Source organism: Melanotaenia boesemani, chromosome 14 (assembly GCF_017639745.1).
Source record: "Melanotaenia boesemani isolate fMelBoe1 chromosome 14, fMelBoe1.pri, whole genome shotgun sequence".
NCBI lineage: Eukaryota > Metazoa > Chordata > Actinopteri > Atheriniformes > Melanotaeniidae > Melanotaenia > Melanotaenia boesemani.
In genome coordinates this window covers 30,294,192-30,318,785 of record NC_055695.1, presented here as the reverse complement: position 1 = coordinate 30,318,785, position 24,594 = coordinate 30,294,192, and the positions used below count along the sequence as shown (strand labels likewise).

General features: G+C 37.8%; 1 protein-coding gene across 1 annotated transcript; it reads left to right on the top strand.

The window, feature by feature from the left end:
* Positions 1–883: 883 nt before the first annotated feature.
* slco2a1 (solute carrier organic anion transporter family, member 2A1) lies at positions 884–24,594 on the top strand. The gene is made up of 14 exons (XM_042006873.1): positions 884–1,176; positions 9,830–9,967; positions 10,419–10,581; positions 12,912–13,124; positions 13,942–14,040; positions 14,124–14,263; positions 17,850–17,922; positions 17,996–18,148; positions 18,748–18,952; positions 20,692–20,827; positions 22,047–22,210; positions 22,506–22,570; positions 23,629–23,749; positions 23,843–24,594. Exons 1-14 carry the CDS (start codon positions 1,123–1,125, stop codon positions 23,961–23,963), a joined length of 1,845 nt encoding a protein of 614 aa, XP_041862807.1. The 5' UTR covers positions 884–1,122; the 3' UTR covers positions 23,964–24,594.

Below are 24,594 nucleotides of genomic sequence, written 5' to 3'. Positions count from 1 at the left end.
ATTTAAAGTCACTTAAATTTCCTTTCTTCCTCATTCTGAAGCTCAGTTTGAACTTCAGCAAGTCTTCACCATGTCTGCACGTCTACATGTGTTGAGATGCTGGCTGATGAGATATATGTGTTAACAAGCAGTTGTTAGACCTGATAAAGTCCCTGGTGAGGGTACTGTATGATGTATCCAGCTCTTGACCAAACCCTGAAATCTCTGTTTAGAAAACCAGAAGCAGACTGAGAGTAAATTATAAATAAATCAAAGCTTTCTCTACTGGAATCCTCTTAAAAGCTAATAAATACCCAACTATAAAGAGAGAGGAGGAAGAAAAATGTTTTTAATCATTTCTAAGTTATTTACTTCATTTATGTGGATAAAGGAGGAATTGCGTAAATACTTTGAGAACATCCTGACCTCCTGGCAGTCTCCAGTATGAACTGGATAATTACCTTTTAGAGACATGTATGTGGTCTGAATGTCTGCCATTTAGTCTGGCTCAGAAGAAGAAATCGGACTAATAATGTGTCTCTGAAGTTCAGTTCATATGAAGAGCTTAAAGTTTCTGACCCGTCTGCTTCACGCGCGTTAACAGAAAACCGGTGGAAGAGACGCACAGTAGTTAAACATGGAAGTGAATGTTTTTTTGACCCCATAAATGTTCATCAGTTCCTGTCAGTAGTTTGAACTCATTAGCTCTGGACTGAAATAGCTCGCGGTGCCGCATACCGAACTTAATGAGGCATTCATCCTGGTTCATCTCCCGGGGTCCAGAGGGGGTTTCACGGACAGGATGACAGCGCGCGGGTCGGTACGACGGGTTTTATTACACGCATGTCTGTAAAGAAGCCGGAGAGTAACTCTGGGGATTCATTAATAACATCATTTTTCCTGCGCTGTCACAGGTGAGTGGCCGCGTGCGTGACTCAGTCTAGCGCGAGACTGTCTTGTACGATTAGGACATTTCAAAAACATTTACGCGTGAAGTTGTGGGCTGAGTCCGGTTACATCACCGGAGCCTTGAAAAGCCCCCTCACATCACCGGTGGGGGAGAAGCAAAGACATCAGTCTGACACAGACCTCAGCAGACTGCCTCTCACTCTGCACGCGCGAGAAACACGCAAACCTGCGGACATGTTTATCGCCAAAGACGCGAGGAAAGCGAGGACGCTGTGCTGCAACATAAAGGTAAGTCAGCATCGCTTCTGTGGTCATGTTCACACCGGAACTTTTTAGGAGGATTCCGTAAAGATGCGGAGATGAAACTCAAACGTGAACCAGACCAGGACCAGTCGGTTCACTTTCCCCCCAGAAACCGCTGAAAGTTGCCCTCTGACCTCTTGTTAATTATGTGAGTGGCGCACCTCAGAAACCAACTTTACTCCACACCTTCGTTTTAATATGAAGATTTAGAGCTGCTTGAGACATAAAAGAAATTCGTTTTGACTTAACTAGTGGGCTACCATTATATATATATATATATATATATATATATATATATGGGGAACGCAGGTTTGGGTGGAGGACGATGGCACAGCAGGGTTCAGCTTGAAAACAGCATCACACCAATCTGTTTGGGTGAACTTGTGCTTGTTCTGCTCAGTGTGAACGCACCTCAGAGATGCAGGATGATATATTTAGATTATGGGAGTTGTTCACAGTAAGCAGCGGGTGATGAGAGGCATGTTCTGTAAAAGTGTAAGAAGTCTTAGGTCCTGCTGGGTTTCTGTAGAGAAGCAAAAGAGATGCTGATTTTCTAAATTACCTTTCATGCCAAATCAAATGAGTTAATGTTGAGAGAAAAAACAGATGTAGTACAGATCAGCCACATCTATTCATCTTTTCTTGACATTAATATACAGTAGTACTGTAGAACTCTTTACGTTAGGGACGTTCAGTTTTTGTGTTTCTGACAGCTTTGAAGTTGTCTTCTGCAAGCTACACCTTGTCCTCATCGAGGTCAGAGTCAGTTCTTTAACCCCTGAAGCTTACAGCTACACTTGGTAATTTTCCACTGGTGACTGAACAGCTTTGGGCTTCATAGAAGATACTTGAGTCTTTGTCACTGTGATGGTGGGATCTGAGAAACCTTAAAGAAATCTCCACCAAACCAAAACTGCAAATCAGTGATCTAAAAAATCAAGCAGATGGTGGAAGTTAAAGGTCAAATGTCATCCAGTCAGCAACAGGACTGAGATTCAGAGGGCACGCTGGAGATTTATCAGTGTTTATGGATGTACAGCAGACACTTGAGCTCGTCCTCATAACTTTATCAGCACAAAAACCAAACAGCTGATCCGAAACAGTCCTGTGGCCCTTTTTCTAACTTCCACTCTCCTCTCCTCTCCTCCAAATTAAAAGCTGCTAGTAATAATAAATACAATGACTACAGATCACCTTTCATTTAAGTCTTAGAAAAGTAACGACGGGGACGAGTTAGTTCAGCTCTCAGAAAGACTTTATGGGCAAACAGTTCAACAATTTCTACAACTATCAAGATTCAAAGAAACTAGTGTAAATTTCTGACTTTTCCTTCAGAAAACTGCATTAAAGTAGCACCATGTAACCTTCTGACATTAACACTCTGTTTCTGAGTCATTTTGATGGCACAGTGTCATTTGTCATGTACATTCCTGGAGTCGTTGTTACCCTGCAGCATACTGAGGCTGAGGGGCGGAGCTAGAAGGGGGTACTATCAACTTCTGAAATCTGATTGGACACCCATTTCAGGTGATTGACAGGTCACTGGAGCAGAACCTGCCTGGTTCACCAGTAAATTAAAAAAAAAACAAAACAGTTCACTAACGAGTTGTCTTTTTAAAATATCGACATTTGGCTCCACATTTCTGAAAGAAAATTTTCCCTGTGCAAGTACAACTACTAATGTTATGAAAGGCTATTAACCTCATGTTAGCATGAAGCTACATAGCAGTGCTAATTTAGATCTATGCTAGCACAAGATTAGTTTTAAGATGATGTGAGGAAACCATGTCATATTTAATTTTCAGTGAGTGTATTTAGAGACTAAATATCAACTCACTAAATCAAGATTTTCATATTGGAGCTGAAAATAAACTAAAGATGCTCAAAGAGAACCTGACTAAGCTAAAGCTACATCGTCTAGTTTCATTTAAACAGGAGGCTAGCAAGGCTGCTAATTGAAGTAGCTACAAATTGAAAACGTGGAAAATAATATCTTGTACCGTCTAATTTTTGTAGAGGAAGATATAAGAATGAAGAAAAGGGGGAGATATTTCTGACTTTTTACTAAAGAGGAAGGTGTAGACAGACCCCAGTCCCAGTATCAGTATCAGCAGCCCAGCAGCTCCCAGGGTGGAGCCAGCAACACCAGGATCCAGTCTACCACCACCAGACAGTAAACCAGAGCCGATCCTCCTATTACCGTATCAAGCTCTGCATACTGCTCCCCAGAACAGCTAACATAGCTTTCTATGGAGCTTTTTGAACTTGTTGCAATTATTTCCACTTGCTAATCCAGATTATTAATGTAAAGATTTTATTTGTCATGTCTCTGTTTTGATCACAGTTATCTCAGCAGTGGACATGAGGTGTGTTAGAGAGAGGAACACAATCACTTTCTTTCTTAGTATATGATCCCCCACATGTGCAAAAGTATAGCTCTGCTACTGATGCTGCATCACTGTACCGCAACATTTCACTCCACATTACTACGTCACACTTTTAGAAACCCAGCATCAGTGAACAGTTTGTAGCTGCTTCATCAAATGAAGGTTAATCTTCTACTCTTTGCTGGGAGGAAATCAGACAACCTGACCAGAACTCATTTTTAAAGGTGGAAAACTCTCCAGCGGTCTGACAAATGTAAAAAGAGCAGAAAAAGAGAGGATTCTGTCTCAGAGCATGATAAAAGTCAGGGGTGTCAAGCTCATTTTAGTTCAGGAGCCACAAACAGCAGGTTGATCCCCAGCGGGCGGAGCAGTAAAATAATCAATAATTTAAATAATTTAGTGCAAAGAAGTATATTAACAAGATGTTTACAATTAACTATCCTTTTATCTATCTATTATTTATTTTAATTAATTTATGTTATATATTTTTTTCAATGTATGTATATGTATATATATATATATACATACACACACAAATTTTTTAATTTCTTTTTTCTTTACACCAACAAATAAAATAGAAGTGAGTCAAATTATTATGAACATGAAAAGCTCTCACACAGCAGGTGTAGATGGTCGAAGTAATAAAATAATCAACGCAATTGTGAACGAAATAGCTGATCCACTTGTTTATACTATAAATCTTTCATTAGGTGGAATTCTTCAAATATTCTCTATAAAGTTATTTTTGCAGATGACACAATATTCTTATCACACAAAAAATTTGAATATCTACAAAATATTATAAATGAAGAATTGTAGATAAAAGTAGACACTTGGTTCAAATCTAACAGATTATCATTAAATATAAATAAAACAAATTCTATAATATTTCGATCAAATAAAAACGTAATAATGTTTAACATGTACAGATTAATATAAATGGCTATTCAAAGAGTAAAATCTATAAAACCTTTAGAATATATATTGACTAACAACTAATTTATCTAAATATGTTGGTTTGTTTTACACACTGAGACATTTTCTTCCTCTTGAAGCTCTTCTAACCTCATACAGGTCTCTATTTGAACCTCATATTAACTACTGTAATGTTACATGGTGTAACACGTATCCCAGCTTTTTCGAGAAATGACTGATATTACAGTCATTTCATGGTCCAGGTTCTAGGCTCCCTCAGATCCTCTTTTCTGTAAATATGGACTTCTGAAACTGGCCAAGTGCAATAACGTTCATAATGCTTGTATTATGTATGATGTAGTATTTATGCTAAATGACAGACTCTGTCATCTCATACCAGTTAGTCATCTTACACACGAACATAACATGAAATGAAAACAACTCCTAAAAGGAAAGAAACGTAAACTCAAATGTGCAGGTTTTGGTATCACGTGTAAGGGTCCTCAGATTTGAAACAAGACTCTATAAAGAAGTCAAAATGCTTATCCATCTTTAAAAAGAAGTTTAAACATACATTACTATTAACATACACTTAGTATTATACTCTTAATAATATAAGGTTTAAAAATAAGCAAATAAATTACAATAAATTTTATTTTATTTCATTTATAATGTATGATTACAATTGTACTTATGATTGTATTCAATGTGCAAGTGAAAAACTTAAAAACTTAACATTTCTAGTCATATTTATAAAGATATAGGTTGTGGTTTTAGGTAGTTTTAGGGTTCTAGATTTGGATAAACTAGATAGGACAAATGTCTGTATAAATGTATTTTGTGCATGTACTTTGTTTTGGGGCCCTGTTTATAAGCCTCTTATGGCTTCTGGGGTGACCCATTTTATAAGCCTAAACTCACTGATTATATATGTATATATATATATATATGTATATATATATATATATATATATATATATATATATATATATAAGACAGTTACTGCAGTTAATGTCTTCTGTGTAAATTTTACATTTACCAAATTCATCCTTTGGGCCATACTTGACTCTCTGGTGGGCCGGATTTGGCCCCTGGGTCATACGTTTGACACCCATGGTCTAAGTAATAGGTGGGCATCTACGTCCCTTCTGGCCCGGTGATGATATGATGCTGCAGGACATAGTAAATGCTGCTGTAGCCTTATAAATGTCCAGGACCAGCCGCCTCAACCTACGTTCAACAGGCACTGCAGCGGGCAGCCCCGCCCCCACAGCAGCTACCTGGAGGACCCATCTGCTCCATGACCCGCTGATACTGGCTGATCCTGCCCTGGCCTAAAGTCAGATATCAATGCCTGTTAACGTAGACAAAAAATTTAAAAATGAATCTTTTCAAATGGCAGCGGTATTGATCTTCTCATCAAACCTGCATCGACAGAAAATGAGAACATTTGCACAAAATGACAATCTTGTCTACAAATCGGGGGCAGGACTTGAAATAAAGTCTATTGTGTAACAACCCTGTTTATTGTTTATTGCAGAAGAAAGGGAGGCGATCCTGTAAACAGAGTTGCTTTAAAGTGTCCAGGGAGAGCTCATGCACTTTTTATTTTCATTTTTGATAAAGTAGGTCAGCTTTTTTCATGAGAAAAGAAGATTTCCTGCAACTTAGCAACAGCACGTGCCCCTGAAATGAAAGCATCTGAAATCCATGTGTGATCTTCCGTCAATTCTTCCCCTCGCTGTGGGATGAAAGCTGAGACAATAACCTTCAAACTGGGAGCGCTGACCAAGTTCAAAAAGCTGATTTTGTTCATAATGCAGAGTCCAGTTCTCCAAAACCACTTTTCCAGTTCACAATCAGAAAGTGACAGAAAAATGCTTCCTCATAGTTTGACGTGGTGTTGACACACTCCAACGTGTCCTTTCTATTAATGTTGTGCCATTTAAATGTCAAGATTTCCACAGAATATAACTTTGCTTCACCATTCCTCCCACACTGGTCACGTTCAACAGAGTATGCTGGTTTTGCATCTGAATTAAAGTACAAATTTTTGCTCTTTTTTGTCCCAATAATCATTCTTTTTATATATATAAAAAATGTAGAAGTTGAAGCTTTTAATCCCAGTCAGCACACAGACATTATTTTTTAGATCAGCCTCAGTTGTAAGAGTATGAGGCTAAAATGATGTAAAATGAATGTATGTATACACAGATCAACAGTGACCAAGCCTTTTCTCATCTGCATCCCTCTCTCAAATCTTGGCTTTCAGGAGAAAAAATATTGTTATTGAAACAAACACACAACAGAAACTATTTCCATGTTTCCACTTTTTCCTCATTTCCAGTTATTCCTGCTACTATTTACCTGCTATCCTCACTAAACCAACTCCAGCTCAGCTGCTTTGTGGCGCCACCGTGCATCAGAAACGTCTTCTTGGCTTTATTCCAGCCATAGAGGAGCATTATTTTTCTTCTTTTCACACACACATAGAACTTTCTGCTCACTGGTTGATCTTTAGCTGCTCCTGATTGGACGTTACCGTCAATCTAAGCTCTCTGATTGGTGGAAAGTTAGACAGGAAGTGGCTTCATCATCATGTCAACATAGTGGTGACAGTGATATTTTTGTGATGAAATGCTGATAAATAATGCTGTTATCAAGGATCATTGTGGATTTACCAGATAGAGTCTCTGAATAAACACTACATTTTGCAGCTGGATTGTAAACCTCCTGGATGGGATAGAAATGTCTGGAAAACTTCCGTAGATCACCTAAAGGGAAAGTTATCCATCACAATTTACCCCTCAGAGTTACACCCTGCTGTTCCCGAGAAACTGCTGATAATATAAGTGACGGCATCCGGGGGCTGGAGATCCGCTGGAGTTTTAAGGGTTAACATTCACTTTGTTTTTTGGGTTTTTGTTTGTTTTTTTGTCTCTTCTGAGATAAAACTTTTAGATCTTTTGTTAGATTGTGATTTCAATCACAAACAAGAGAAATTCTTTCCTGCCTGAGCAAATACATCCCATTGAAATGTTTACATAATTTAATCCCATTTGATGGAAAATGTGGCTGAAATATTAGCTATGCTGTAAAAGCATCTATTGTGTTTGCTAACAAACTTTAAATCCAAGAGTAAATAGGAGCATTAACTGTTCTGAGGCGACTGCTGGGTTCAGTCTCCCCCTTGTTGACCTGGCAGCCCGTAAACGAGCTGAAAGCAGGATTTGTAGCTGTTGTCATGGGAACGTCACTCCTGATCTCAACATGCATCTTTAGTGTCATCGCCACCTCTGTTTCTGTGAGGGCTTCAGTGATCAGCTCCTCTTTCAGACCCAAATCCTTGTGATTTTAAGTCTTCAGTCATCCGCGGACGTGCAGAGCGCAGCTGAACAACACTGTAATGACGCCTGTACGGCAGACTGACCGAGGACACATCACCGAGCCAGATATTTCACTGCTTCTGCAGAGCTGTGACACAGCTTATTAGAAAACCTGACAAATTATTTTAGACTATCCATCCATTCATCCATCCTTCACACCCTGGACAGGTCGCCAGTCCATCAGACTAGACTAATACACTCATTCTGCTCCAAGCCAGACTTCTTAGTCTAGAGGGAATAAATAGGCCCCCCTTTTCATAGTTCTGGTTTAAATACAACTTTGAGATTGCGGCCATAAAGACGCACTATGTAACTTTTTTTATCTTAAAAAAAACAAAATAAATAAATAAATAAATAAAACCTTTCTAATGGATTTTGATGGCATGTGACATTACTTATGTACATTTCTGGAGCTGTTGTTGCCCTGCAGCATCCTGAAGCTGAAAAATCACACTTCACTACTTTTCATTACATCCCATTACAGCTGAATTTCACTTCACAGCACCAGTGGCGTATCCAGGAAATTTTAAATGGGGTGGCTAATCACGTGATACGACTGACTGCAGTGTCCATCAGGATCGTTGTTGACTTTGATTAGATCCAATGTGTGAAATTCAAGGACCTTTTAGTTTCTGGAAACCCTTAAATAACAGCTTTAAGACATTTCCAAAGCCACAAATAAAACTGTTTACAGATTTTAAAGATTTTACAAGATATGAACTTTGAAGCTAATTTGTGTTGCAGTGACAAAAAGTTATTTATCTGGTAGAGGAAAGAAAGGCTTCGTTAATGACTTGTATAGCAGAATAAACAGACATAAAGACTAATGATCAACCAATAATCAGCTGTTGTTTAGCTGCTGGGGTCTACTGGCTGAGGTGTGGCTCTGGATTTAAGAATAAAAGAGGATTGTCCATCAAACCCTCAAGCATCTGCTCCAGTCCCATGTCCGTCCATTTTTCAGACACTGATTAGCCTCGTCTGTATAATGTTGACTCTACTGAACAAACACATCTGTGGCCTTTGTCCTCACCTTCTTCCATTAATTCAGAAAACTTCATGGCAATATTAAAGTCAACTCAGCTTTATCTGGTTGCTCTTATGAACTAAACAAATAAACCTGTTGCATAAGTTATTAACTCCCATTTGTCAGTCTCAGATATAATTAGATGTTTTGTGGTTAATTGGAAGTTGTAATGCACATAAAAAGATAAAAAATAGAATAAAGAATAAAAATAAAAAATAATATGAAATAAACCTAAAATAAATAAAATATAATATAAATATTAAGTATTTTTATTTAAGTTTAAAACATAAATTAATAAAATAAATATAAAACATAATAAAAACATAAATCAAATGTCATAATTCAAAATTTCATACATTCATATATTCATACAAAAACATCCATCCGTTAGCAGATAGATAGATAGATAGATAGATAGATAGACAGACAGACAGACAGACAGACAGACAGACAGACAGACAGACAGACAGACAGACAGACAGACAGATAGATAGATAGATAGATAGATAGATAGATAGATAGATAGATAGATAGATAGATAGATAGATAGATAGATAGATAGATAGATAGTTGTGTTATTTGTTATTTTACTGGTCTGGCCCACCGGGGGTCCAACTGCTGTTTGTGGCCCCTGAACTTAAATGAGTTGGAGTTCGACTCAGAAACAGACTTTTACCATGTCTTTAAATGCTCTGACACAGAATCTTCTCTTTTCCTGCTATTCACCGCGTGTGTTGCTGAGCAGAAACTTAGCTCAGATGCTAACAGTTCAACCCGTCATCCACCGGAGATCAAGTGGCCCTGAATGTGGAGCCTGCACTAAAATGAGTGTGACATTCCTGGTCTACAGTTTATCAACAGGATTAAACCAACACACCAACATTTAACTTAACATTTATGACCTTAACCTCTTTATTTCCTAGCTGTTCGTCCTCTGCCATGGCCTCCTGCAGTTCTCCCAGCTTCTCTACAGCGCCTATTTTAAGAGCACCATCACCACAATCGAGAGACGCTATGGCCTCAGCAGCTACTCATCAGGAACCATCTCCTCTCTCAACGAGGTAGGAGTCAACAACAACATATTGCTGTGCAGCGAGGGATTATTGCAGCTTTATTCCAAGGACACTTAAGACAAAAAGAGGAGTTGGAGTAACAGTAACATGTCAGATTCACTCTTCCTGTGGGGGAAGTGGGACTTCAGTATTTTGGAAATACAGGGAATGATGAAGAATGTTCTGTGTGTGCTCAACCCGGGCGGTAAGAATGCAAACCCTACATGTAAAACATACATGACCCCGGGTCACCGTGCAAACACTTCGTCATCTTGTTGACATCTGCTGTCTGTTGACTTTTGGAATTATTTGAATAAAATTCACCAAACAAACCTGGAAATCTCTGGTGAGCGTTTGAACGGCTGTATGAATCTTTTCATCCTGATCACATGATTCATCCAACGCTGCTTCTTCTCATATTTTAAAGAGAGGAAATGCTTACTGTGTCTTCTTCTCTTAGGTCAGCAACGGCCTCCTGATCGTGTTTGTGAGCTACTTTGGGAATCGAGTTCATCGTCCTCGTGTCATTGGAATCAGTGGACTGCTGATGGCTGTTAGTGCCGTCATCCTCACCTTACCTCACTTCCTGTCCCAACCCTACGAATACGACTCCGTTTTACACAGTAAGACAAAACTGTCGCGTTATGAGTCTGTACTTGAAGCTTTGTTTCAAGCTCTGCACTGTGATATTCAACAAATCAGCTTTACTTTTACTTCTGCTGTAATTTCATGAGACTGTGGAAAAAACTTGATAAATTCCACATAAATTAGAAGAGATGCTTCATTAAATCCTGTTTTTATTGTCAACACACAGGATGATTTCTAGTCCACCTTACTTTAGTGAACTCCAAATACTTGTTTTGCAGCAGGAAGTTGGTGTGGACGTTGTTTTAGCTAAAATAATGTCAGACCACCAGCCCCTGGGTTACGCTGCAGCAGCTGCCTGAAAACTGGTTTTAAACTCAGGGATTTGTCTTGCCAATACTAAAGTTTTGTATCTAGTTAGATATTAATTAGCATGGGTATCAATACTTAAATACCACTTTGGCATCTGCTGCTTCATGGAAAGGACCAGCCGCCTCAACCCACGTTCAACAGGCACTGCAGCGGGCAGCCCCGCCCCCACAGCAGCTACCTGGAGGACCCATCTGCTCCATGACCCGCTGATACTGGCTGATCCTGCCCTGGCCTAAAGTCAGATATCAATGCCTGTTAACGTAGACAAAAAAATTAAAAATTAATCTTTTCAAATGTTTTTTAATTAGTTAATCTAGTTAAAAACTAGATCATCTTAACTAGTTTGTTTGCTCTTTTGTTGACTTGATCTGTTCTCACTTTGTTTTTAAAAAAGTTTTGACCCCCTCTCTAGAATTAACAAAAGTGTCGAGAATCGAGCTTGAAATTTTACAGGTGAGCAGTAACAGGAGAGCAGTCACATGACTCTACCAACATTAATTATAAACCCTTCATCATCCATCATCTTCCTAACCCCGACCTCTCCACATGGCGGCCCGTGGGCCACATGTGGCCCAGAACCAACTTCCATGCGGCCCAGCCTGTGGTTCTGCAATTAAATAAATAAACAAATAAATACATAAATAAATAAATAAAGACTTCAGAAATTCCTATATTGGATAAGGAAATTCCTACCGTAGTATGGACCATGAATGCAACACTTACAAACAACATTAAACCCATAATGCAGTGGCTTGTTGTGAAAGTAGCATCAGTGTGATAAGCATGTCTTTCTCCACCCACAAATGTAAAACTGACAACGGAAGCCGTAGATTTAACCCCGTCTGGACTGATGAATGTTTATTTTACCATCACATTCAAATGCAAAACCAGTGTGTTTAATTTGCAATGAGTGTGTGGCGCTGTTTAAAGATCACAATTTGAGCCCTACGTTGAGAAACATCAGGCATGCTGTGCAAACATCCTGAGGGATCCCAGGAGAGGGCTGCAAAGCAGCCTGGGACAGCTGCAGCAGCATCCCTTCGCTGGATGTTTGTGAAGAAGAAAAGGCCGTTCACAGACTCTGAAACAGTGAGACTGTGTGCTATGAAAATGTGGTGATAAAAAAGTGTGACACCTGCTATAAAAAATGTTTTCTTTTACCTGCTTCTTAGTGGCCAAAGACCAAACCTGGCCCTGTTAAATTTCTTGGTCTGAAAATTTGGCCCAGCTGGATATGTGATTCGGGTGTAACAGAAAATATGGTGAAAGCTGGATTATTGACATGAGGTGAAAACATGTTTCCTTCTAGATGAGAACTAGTTTAACCAGAAGATGAAAACTGAGACATTTTACTTTGTATGACTGGAAAATGGACCTGACGTCAGAGTTTCTGAAATCAGTAGAAACAGTTTGGTATTATTTGAATTAATGATCAACTAAATAAATAAAATACACAAATAAAAGTACTTACAAAAAGTACTGGGTCATTTTAACCGTTACTAAGCTGCATAAGTAAAAGTGCAAAGTTTCATACAGAGAATTTTCTCTAATTAGTTGTTAATAGACGTGAACGGCATCATGGGAAACCCCACCATCATTTGATTCATCTTAATTACATTAATTTTACTTAATTAATTTATTGAACCTTTAGCAACTCATTTAATTTGAATAACAACCAGATTAAAATTGAGTAAAATTCCGGTTTGAGCTGTTTTCATCGCAGGAGTTCAACGAGTGTCTGAAACTCGGCTTTAGTTGAACTTTAACTTCATAATCAGTAAATGTGGTGAAAGCTACAAAGGTCAGATTGACCTCCGGGACATTTCATTAACAGTGACGCTTTCCTCCTTCTGCCTTTCGTTAGCTTCAGACATGGAGTCAGTGGAGGGTCAAAAAGCTTCAGGAAATTAAAAAACTCCGCTGTCCTTCACTTCACTGTCATTAACAGCAGCTCTGTTTTTGTTTCCCTCTTCTCCTCCTGACCCATACGACCCAGATCACCACGACATTTGCGTCCAGCAGAGCAACTCGAGCAGCTCAGAGTCTTGTGGCCGTGATGAGACCCTCCGCCTGGCCGACACCAACAACCTGTGGCTGCTCATGGCCAGCGCTCAGCTGCTCTTCGGTGCGGCCTCCGTGCCCATTCAGCCCTTTGGGATTTCCTACGTAGACGACTTTGCTGGACAGAGAAACTCTCCTCTGTATATAGGTGAATGACCTGAGGCTGAGACCTGTGTTTAGAGGTTGTTAAAAGTGGTGATTCTGCAGCATTGCATGAAGAAAAGGAGGAAACAAAGTTGTGTTCTCACTGAAGGTTTCATCCCAGAAATATCAAGATAATCAAACATCCGGTCTTCTTCTAAATAGGGTTCAATTATCAAGAGCTTATTCTAAGAAGCTGATGTTTTTATTACTACTGGCAGAGGCTGGAGATAAATCAGTGATTAAGCTGAATAAAGTCGTCTCACATTTTCCTAAAATTGAAATGTGATCATGTTTTTCCTCATTAAACGCTTGGATCTCTGTTATTCCTTACAACAGACCATGAAACTATTTGTTTTTTATTTTCAGGCTGTAAACCCGGCTGGTGAAAGAAAAAATTACACATTTTGTTTTACAGACTGATAAAATGACAGCAGATGAGGAGAACGACAGAGAAGGAATTAAGTTTAACCCCTTTTTATAGTTAAATAAGAAACAAAAATAAATATGGTAAAAAAAAAGAAGCTTGAATAAAATAAAATACAGTTAGATATTAAACCACTTTAACACAAATAAAAAATAAAAAACTGTCTAAAACTAAAGACAATAATAATAATTGTAAATAAATAAAAAATAAATAATTAATTAGGAAAAAACAAATAAAATAACGTTTTGCAGCAACAGATGAATTTTTCTTTTTTTCTTTGGGTGAATGAGGATCATTATCCACCTTTTCCTTACACAGTATTTAGGTGAACATGTGTTGAACATGTGGTGAAAGAAAACGTCTCAGAGGTATTTCACGTCCCTCTTGTCATCCTCAGCCATTGTGTTTGCCCTGTCTGTGTTTGGACCTGCCATCGGCTACCTGCTGGGCTCCATCATGCTGCGGATCTACGTGGACGTGGACAGACTGGGTTGGGGTAATGATCTAAAACCGGATAAAACACTGAGTCCGTTTAAACCTGATGTGTGGAGCCTGAGCATGTGCTGTTGTTTCCTGCAGGGGCAGAACAGGAGCTGCAACCAGGCGATCCACGCTGGGTTGGGGCCTGGTGGATGGGTCTTCTCATTGCTACCGGCTGCCTTGTTATTACGTCCATCCCGTACTTCTTCTTCCCTCGCAGAATGCCTCCAGAGGACAGCGTAGGTCTCAGACAGCTGACTTTGAGCAGATCACACATCAGTATGCTTGTATCCAGTGTGCACTTTTGTCTCACTCTGTGCTGACCTCTACTGGCTTTACGCCAACATTACAAGTTCATTTTTCTCCCACAGGCAGGTCGTGTCACTGAACACATCATTACCAAGAATGGATCTTTGGTTTTGTTTGCATCAGACTTTTTTCTGCAGTCGGCAGAGTACTGAGTTGTTGATGAGATAAAGCCAATTACTTTAAAAGGAAGTTATGTTTGTCATGTTGACTCTTCCAGCTCTGGACTCGAACAAGGAAATGCCCTGATAGGGCCAGAAATATCTGGATAGTAAGAGAATTTTCCTGATTTGGGCTCTGCATGCCACCACATTGGATTTGAAACAAAACAGACTTTCAGGTTTAATTTAAGGGGTTGAACAAAAATATCCTGTAAAGAATTTAGGAATTTAAACCATGTTTCTGCAAAGTCTCAAAAGTAACTGGATAATCAGCATTACTGTAAATAAAATGTTTAATTTTAACACTTTGTAGAGAATCCTTAGCAGACTGGTAGAAGTCTGGGACACGTGAACATCACCAAACCCCGGGTTTCCTGACCATCGCTCAACCTTTTCTCCAGCTGTTGCTTGTTTGTGGGTTTGTCTGCTCACCGCGTCTCAAATTCATGGCCAATCAGGTTGATATCTGATGACTGACTGAGCAGAATGTTCCACTTCTTTGCTTTAAACGACTCCTGGGATGCTTTTGCAGGATGTTTTGGGCCATTGTTCATCTGTACTGTGACGTGACATCCAGTCAGCCTTGCAGAATGTGAGCAGAAAGTAAATCCCTATAACTTCAGATTTCATCCGGCTGCTTCTGTCTCATCGTCAGTAAACACCAGAGACCCAGAGCCAGTGAAAGCCATGCCCATACCATCTAACTGCCTCCACCATGTTTTACAGAAGATGTGCTGTACTTCTGATCATTGGCTGTTCCAAGCCTTCTCCATACTTCCTTCATCTTTCTGGATCAGAATGCAGTTCCAGAACGGAGCCGCTTCTTTAGGTGGTTTTTGGTGAAGTCTAATCTGGACTTTCTATTCTTGAGGTTGATCAACGGTTTGCAGCTCGTGGTGAAAACTCTGTATTTGATCTCATGAAGTCTTTTCTTCATGGTAGACTTAGATACTGATACACCTGCTTTCTGGAGAGAGTTTTCACTAGGACATCCAGAAATCTTTTGAGTTCCCAAGCTTACCAGCGTCCTCTCTCCCTCTCAGAAGATAATATTCCTAAACCTTTCCTCCAATTTGGAAGTGAATACTCTGAAATTAAACCTGAGTCTGCACTTGAAGCAAATATTGATTATACTGTTTCTTGGTGATGTTTAGGTAAACACATAAAATAACTAAACTTGTGTCAGTGTCCAAATATATATGGACCTGACTGCGGATGATGAGCGTCAACGTTCCTCTGCTTAGAAAACGTCAAACAAATCTCACGCCTTTTAAAGAAAGAAGGTACCGGAAAGCTCCTGTCATGTTGTCAACACAACCTCATAAAACCATGTGAGACAACTCGAGCCTGTAGCTAAAGATAAGATATGATATGATTAGAAAAACTGAGATTTTAGTGAGTAAATGAAAAAATAATTAAAAAGAATGAAAGATTTTGTAGCATAAGGTGTAGTTAATGAGTGAAGATACTGAAATCATCTATAATAATAATAATAATAATAATAATAATAATAATAATAATAATAATCATCATCATCATCATCATCTCTGAGGGAAAATTGCATATCATATATATTATTTCCAATAATTATATGTGATTTATAAATTGTATTATTTAATTTAATGGTAATTGTAATATTTACGTAGATGAGTACACTACCAGGACACACTGGATTTAATGGGAAAGTGTTTCCAAACTGGTACTGTATGTTTGAATAAAAAATAAAATTTGTTAAATCATATTTTTAACTGATAAAGCAAAATAACTGAGAACCACAAACATATAAGTGACTCATTTAGTGAATTAAAAATATTTTGGTTTCTGTCCTACAGCTGAAACTCACTGAAACTAGAAGGTGATGTTCTCGTGTCACCTGAATGCAACACACACACAGACATCTGCATCTTAGTCCTTCCCACCATAGATGTGATTGGAGGAGACGAGTAAAATATAATTTTGTTTAATACCTCGTCTCCTCTCTCCTGCTGCCATGGTAACGTGGCTGTAACATAAGAGAAAGAGGATAAATTATCATTTATTTATGTTTTATATAAAGCGCTCTATAAATTAAATGCATTATTATTGTTATTATTAGTAGTAGTATTTATTTTTATTTAATGAATTTTTTTTCGTTATGTTTTGTAACCGAAAAACATTTTTGAGATAAAAGATGCCAGTCATTGTACATGTGGTGCCCCCAATGAGGCACCCCATGTATTTAGTGTAAACAGCATGTAATGTATTTTATATGTTATATGATTTTCTACATCAACACCGTGTTCTTGGTCATAATGCAGCATTTATTCAGCATCATCTCACCATGTTTACGTTTTATGAAGAAGATGTAAAAGAGGTAAAACCAAAAGACTGCACAATGTTAAATAACTGATAAAAAAATCATCATCAGTTATCACCTTTAAGCCTGACCCAAGAACATACGTGGAGAAAATTCTATTTAAGTTTTTGTTTTAACAAAATGTGATAATAATAATAATAATAATAATAATAATAATCTTTGTTTATTTACCGTTTATTACAGTGTGACATCAAAATGACTGTAGTGCAAAAGGTGTCCACCAGGGGGCAGAAGACAAGGATCAGCTTGTGTGTCAGCAGGGTTTTGTTCTATAAAATGATGCAAAAGGTCCAGAATCTGGTACATACGGCATTAGGGGGTAAAGTTAGTGCAGCAGTGATTAGAGACATACAGATCAGCATCATCCTAATTGTTGATTAAAAAAATATCCTTACCATTAATTACAGCTGTAGTTTAAATAATCAGGAAATTATTCCCTCAAAATGAGACCTTAGACCATTTACTTGTTTATTTTCAAGGTCTCATTTATTATGCCACCCTCTTTCCAGCCTGTGCCCCTGCATGGACCCCCCATTAATGATCAAGACCCATTCCTGGTTTAAGCTGATTACAAAACTGGTTCTTTATCAGTGTTATTGATCCAAAGCCTCATGTAGTGTTAACTTTAACGTTACCTGTAAGAGGTTAGTGTTTGACATGTTAATATTTGTTTCTTCACAGCAGAAAAAGATCGACAAAGAAGTTTTATTAATGTTGTATTAATGTTAAAAACATGAAAACCATGAGAGAGGTTTGTTGCTGTAGATAATGTACAACCCTGAGCTGTATACATGTTTATAAAATGCGTATTAACTTGCAATACTCCACATAGTAAAGTCGAAATTGCTGCTTATAAGGCAGTTTCATGCTGGAAATAAATCCTCTGTGTTTAAAGTGGTGCAACTGTGTCTCATTAAACTCTGAATTTATGATTAATTAAACTGTTTTTTTATCATTAAAGCTGAATGGAAGCTGTAACTTTGGATGTTTATTATTTTCTAGATGATGGACAATGAGACTGACTCCAGTGATGATTTCAAGAAGCCAGACATCTCCTTACTCGATTTCATTAAAAGTGAGTTTCAGCTTGTTATTTTGTTCTGTGCGTTATTTCTAGCAACTCTGAGCTGATCAGCTTGTGTTTGCAGAGTTTGTCCAGCTGTTGCTGAACCCTCTGTTCCTGATACTGGTTCTGGCCCAGTGCTGCTTCTCCTCGGTGATAGCAGGTCTGTCCACCTTCCTCAACAAGTTTCTGGAGCGACAATATGGCTCTTCGGTTGCCTACAGCAGCATGCTCGTAGGTGAGTAGACGCGGGACTCCTGTCCCTCCACATCTATCGACACAAATTTGTAACAAACCTCTTCCAGTCTTTTTTATTTGATTTACTTTTATGTATTTATTATTGTTTATCTTTTAATTTTATATTAATTATTTTTTAAATCAACTGTAATTAATTTCTTTTATGTTTTTATGTTATTTATTTGTACTCATTATTATTACTGTATTATTTTTTACAATATTTATTATTAATTTATTCCGTATTTCTTTGTAGTAGTTATTTCAGTCTTTTTTTAAATCTAGTTTCTTTCCTTATTTTTAATGAATTTATTTTGGTATTATCTAATTTATTATATAATTGCAAATGAATTTAGGTGTAAAGGGATTAAAGTCTAAATTCACAGCATGATATGGTTTATAAAACTCTTTTATGAACTGTTAAGAGGTAAATTTGAATTAGTATGTTTCTTCTATTTATTATAATTATTCTTATAATTCTTTTTATAATAGAAAAAAACAGATGCTTTATAGCTGGTTCTTTTCCATCCTTTTCCTGAGAGGTAACGCTGTCTGAGCTGCCATGTTATTTGTGGAGGAAACGGATCTGTTTGTGGTCCTCAGGTGCTGTGAACCTGCCAGCCGTGGCAGTGGGGATGCTGATTGGTGGGATCATCATGAAGAGGGCGGGGCTATCTCAGAAGGCTATCCCACGTTTCTCCGTGGTCATGCTGACCATTTCCACCCTCCTCTGCATCCCCCTCTTCTTCATGGGCTGTTCCACAAAGAAAGTCTCAGAGGTCAATCACTACCAAGTTGGACAATATGGGTGAGTGAGGAGAGGAAGACTTCCATCTGGGTTTCTGATGACGTTCGTATTCATGTCAGCAGAAAATCCACTATTTGATTTATTTATTTTCTTTTTCCTCTCTTAAGAAATGATTAAAATTTCAATTAAAATTTGAAGCATTTCAAAAGATTTCGCACCTTGTATGAAAACAAAAAGATCCGTGTTATTTCTCTCTGTTTACGTCACAAGTTCGCTTTTCTTTAGTATGAAAACATTGTTTCATGTCATTTATGAGAATTTCAGTTTCACGGAAAGCCTGCCAGTTGTCCCTAAACGGGACGCTGGTCCCTCCAGTGAAAATATCGGTTGAAAATCCACCTAAAACTGATTTCACCGCCGTCTCACCTCCCTCTTTCTCATCTCTCCTTGCTGCTTCCCTGTCTCTGCTTCGGGTGAAGAATTTCCTGATATCCATCAACAGAAGTCACACAATAATAAATTTCAGTTAGTATAAGATAATCTGGTTTCATTTATTAAAAATAACATAAAACTGTTTTTGTGACACGTTACTTGTCACCCGACACACGTGAAGTGACGTGTGTGTGGTTCACCTGCTGCTCGTGCACGGTGCAGAATGAGCCCCTGAGCTGATTTCTCTGTTTGGAGTTAACGCTCTTGCTACGCGTTTCAGTTGAAATATTTCTTCTCCCGTCTGAATTATCTGAATTAATGTAGGATTAAATTAATCGTAGCGTTTATACTGGGGCACGTGCGACGCCTTAGCCATAAAGTGATGCAAAAGGTTTTTATGAGTCATATGATACATACGGCATTAAAGGCTTAACCTGTACGGGGACGTCTCTTGATCTCAATGCAGTTTGCATCAATAGAAATGGTGGCCATCTTGAATAGAAACTTTATACACACACGTACTGTAAAAATGCAGGACACGATTTCTGCTGTAAATCTTCACGTCAACAAGCAGTTAACCCTTTAACAGCCATCTCTAACACTTAGTTTGGGTACGTCATGTCAAAATTGTTTTTTCCCATTGTTGTTTCAAATTTTGACCATTTTACTTTTATTACATTAACTGTCGTCTCAACCATTTATTAAAAACATTGATCCTTATTGTTACTGCACAAAGGAAAAGTTGAAAGGTTCAAATCCTCTGATTGTTGCTGAATTTATCAGCCTCTTCAGCAGGTTACTGTTACTATTACACACCTCTGAACAGTAAGACAAACCGCTGTTAAATACCAGGGTTGATAAAATAAAAACCTCAGCCAGCACCTGCAACGCATTTTAAATGAAAACAGAACGACTGTTTGATTCAGGTAATGTTGATCTTTGATGACTTAGCCTTAAACATTTACTGATTTTAATCTTTTAACTTTATCTAATAACAGCACAAACAAAAATGTAAACATAGCAACAACTGACTTCCTGGTTGATGTTTTAACCTTTAAACTTTCATAAGTATCTTTAAAACAGAAGAAGCACAAACCATTGACACCATTTTTTTAAGATCTGGGTAACGTTGGTGGCTGGATGACCTTTGATTACCCCTGTAAACTTTAATAAAGTAGAATCTTACTGTATTACTCTTCAGATGTACTGCAGTTAGCAAACTAAAGTGTAAAAACACGGCCATGCTTGTGTTTGGCTGAAAACTGTAGCAGTTCACATTGTGAAATGTCTGTCTGACTGCACCTCATAAGCATTGTAATTCAACTTCAGTCTCAACTTGTCGAACTGTCGCCCTCCACATTGTCCAGGTGTCACATGAACTGCTCCTGCCCTGAAAATGCCTATAACCCGGTCTGTGGCTCTGATGGTGTTGAGTATGTTTCTCCTTGCCACGCAGGCTGCACCAACTTTACCAAAGACCCCAACAACACACACAGAGTTCAGGTCAGTACCTCCTCTAAGCAGCTCCTCATGGTTTCCTGGGAAGCTTTTTTAGGATGCATTCACTCGTTTGGTTTGCTCTTCATATTTGACCATGTGACAGTTAACCATGTAGTTACAACCACTGCTCACTAGGGGCGAGATTCCCCAACAAGAAAAAAAAAAAAAAAAAAAAAAAAAAGCAGGAGGAAGAAGAAAAATCTAGCTCATTGATTGGTTAGGACCGAAAACATAAATCCCTACTCCCCAGATGCAAGTAAACAACGGAGCAACACTAAGCTGAGAATCTGTCTGGTATGAGCAGCAGGAAACAAGAGATTTCCACCAAGTTGCTACGTCACTTCCTCTCTTTGGTTCACTAGATCGTCCATTTGCTTTTGCACTGAAGGCAAACCACACCAGAGTTCACCTGCAAGTAAAATAGTTATCAAACAGACCGGAGTTTGCTTCTTTGGCCCGCACCAGAGCAGCGTTAATATTCATATTCATATCACTGCTGTCACATCCTCAGCAAATTTAGGGTTTTAGATTTTAAATATTCTAAAACTTTAAAACATTCCTGTTCCATACATGAAATATTAAATGGACGTGCACCACCACCATTGAAGGAATATGTAAAATTAAAATTGCCCACTGGAAGCAAGGCCAGGTTAACCGATGGGCATAGATGGGCATCTACATGGGCCCACACCCACCTGGGGTCCAGATAAAGGAAAAATGTCTTCTGCTCAGAGGCTTCGGTTGCTAACAGGCAAAGATTCGGGCCCCCCGCCAGAAGGGGCCCCCGAGGGCTGACCAGCCATGAAACTCTACAGAGCAGTGACTATAGCTGTGTTTATATTACCCCTAGAATGGCGCAAAATCTAAATATCGCATTAAAAATTTGGTAATCTGGTAACCTAAATTTTGAAAAACCTCAAAAATATCTGTTAATAGTTTTCTCAGATTTAATAACTAATTCATGCTTTTCTCTCAGAGTGTGCTGGAAGTGTTTAAAAGGGGACGAAACATCAATGTACTAAATAATAATAGTTTGTGAATAATTTTCCAGGAGTGGATTCATTGTGTGACTGCTAACATGGATTATTGCTTAGAGATCAGATTAATTATTCTTTCTTTTTGTGAATCCCAAATATCCAAGTGCTTATAATTACAATTTACTTGTTTGATGAGAAAAAGAAGGAGAAAAATGTTCCTAAGTTTTCTCTCTTTCTGGAAACAGGTGTATACAAACTGCAGGTGTATTCCAGGAAGTCAGAGCCATGCCCATCCAGCTCCTTGTGCAAACAGCTGCCCTCATTTTCTCCTCCCAGTCATCCTCATCATCTCTCTAGCGTCACTGATCGCCTGCCTCACCCACAACCCCTTATACATGATGGTGCTCAGGTAGAGAACAACTGATGGACATTTTATTAGTTTAAAAATAGTTTACATGAATAATGTTAATCAAATCCAATGTGTGATCATCTTTAACACTTTATTGTTTTAATGAACTACAAACACACACACACACACACACACACACACACACACACACACACACACACACACACACACACACACACACACACACACATATATATATATATATATATAATCAATACATTTGTTTGTTATTATATGAGAGTATGAATAAAAATGCACACAGTGCTCTTCTAACCTCTTTTCTTGTGTATTTCAGATGTATTTCCTCTGAAGAAAAGTCATTTGCTATAGGAATTCAGTTCTTACTCATGAGAGTTTTAGGTAAGTTACAACACCTCATGTGTTATACAAGTAAACAAATTCAATTAAATGAAAAATATTTTATTTCTCCCAGAGAGAAATTGCAATGTTGTGGTAATAGATTATTATTATTATTATTATTATTATTATTATTATTATTATTATTATTATTATTATTATTAATAATAATAATAATAATAATAACATTATGTTTTTGATTATATCAGTCAGTGTATCATGTTTCTACAGTAAATTCTCTTTAAATTTTTATTATAGTATTTTTTCTGCCGTTATTTTTTCATATTTCTTCCTAATAAAAATGATAATAATAAAAAGAAGAAATTATTAATTAAAACAAGTATCATGTTTGTATTATTTGATCATTTGCAAACACTGCAGGAATTGTGGTAGTATAGAGGCACCAAGGTGTCCAAAGTAGAATAAATGAAAAACAGTAGAAATGAAGATTCTTGTAAATAAAATGTGCAAAAAGATCACAGTCAATAAATTAGAATTTGGAAAAATTAGCAAATTATGAATGTAAAATGTAAAATTTCCTTCTTTATATATTTATTTTTAAAATTCTGACAAAAAAAAAAAAAACGTTAAAACCTTGGTGAAACTGATATTTTATAATAATACATTTTTAATTTGGAATTTAAAAATATAAACAGACTTTTAAATTAAACTGAATTGAGGCTGTTATAAAAATAAAAAAATTAAATTACATTTTTAGAATATTTGGTTAAGTTTTACTGATCACTCTATTAAAATATTTATTGTTTTAATATTGTCATTTGGGGGTCCCATACATTTCCAAGCTGTTGACCTGGAAAAACTTCAAATTTTACCAACAAAAACTTTGAGATTTTAAAGTTTTTTCTTGCCGTTTTTGCGTAAAATTGATTTCAGTTTTCCTTCCGGCAGGTCACAGTCAGGCTTGGTCCACATCTCAGTAGATGAGCTGATCTGATCAGCTGAGCTAAGCTGATCCGATCAGCTGATCTCAGACATACAGGAACAGATTCTTTTCGTAGCTACTCTGAACACACAACGTTTTTGTTTTGTTTTTTTTTCAGCCTGGCTACCGGCCCCTGCTTTCTTCGGCATGGCCATTGATTCATCTTGTATCTGGTGGAAACGGGCTTGTGGAAAACTGTATAGCTGTGGTTACTATGACAACAACCTCTTGAGGAGCAGGTAGAGACATTTATCTCTCAGAATACTTGTTACATTAACACAGCACACATATACTTTGCAGCCATAGACTAATCTGTTATGTTACCCTTGCAGGTACTTGGGTTTACAGGTGGGTTATAAGATCTTGGGTATCATCTTGCTGATGCTGCTGGGGTGGAAGGTGCAGCGGACCCAAGAGTACAGTCTGGAAAAGAAGTGGAAAGGACCACTGTGATCCTGCTCATACCCCAATTGATTCAAGTCTCCTATAGCTTTTCTGCGGTGTAAAACATTTTGAAGATGTGTATTCTGAGCAAAGCTGAGTCACTGAGAAGAATCCATAATCAAGACACGTCTACAATAACCTGGATTTCTGCAGGCGCAGTTCCCTGCTCAATGCCAAGCTGGTTGGAGAGAGAATATCCTCCAGTACTGAACATGTGATGTTTGTAGATACAGGTCTGACTCATAATTGGGAATGACTGAAAATATGGATTATTAAATGAAGACAGGACAGCTAACATACTGTTTCTCATGTGTAACACTGGTACCTCACAATATATGATTTGCATCCAAGGATGTGACTCCGACAGCCAAGAATCTTTGTATGCTGCATGTTTGTAAAAGATAGACATTTATTCAGGTTTCTGTTTGCTTCTGGAACACACTGTGTAACTAATTAACTGTATAGCTTCATATTTAAGTTATTTTTTATAGATGTTTGTCTCATAAATGAGACATCTGTGATAACTACAATACTCAACTCATTCAAGATCACGTGTAGTTCTTTTATTAATATACTAATGAATTTTTAGATTTCAAACACATGTATTGTTTATTTTGAAATTGAATAAAATTACCACTCA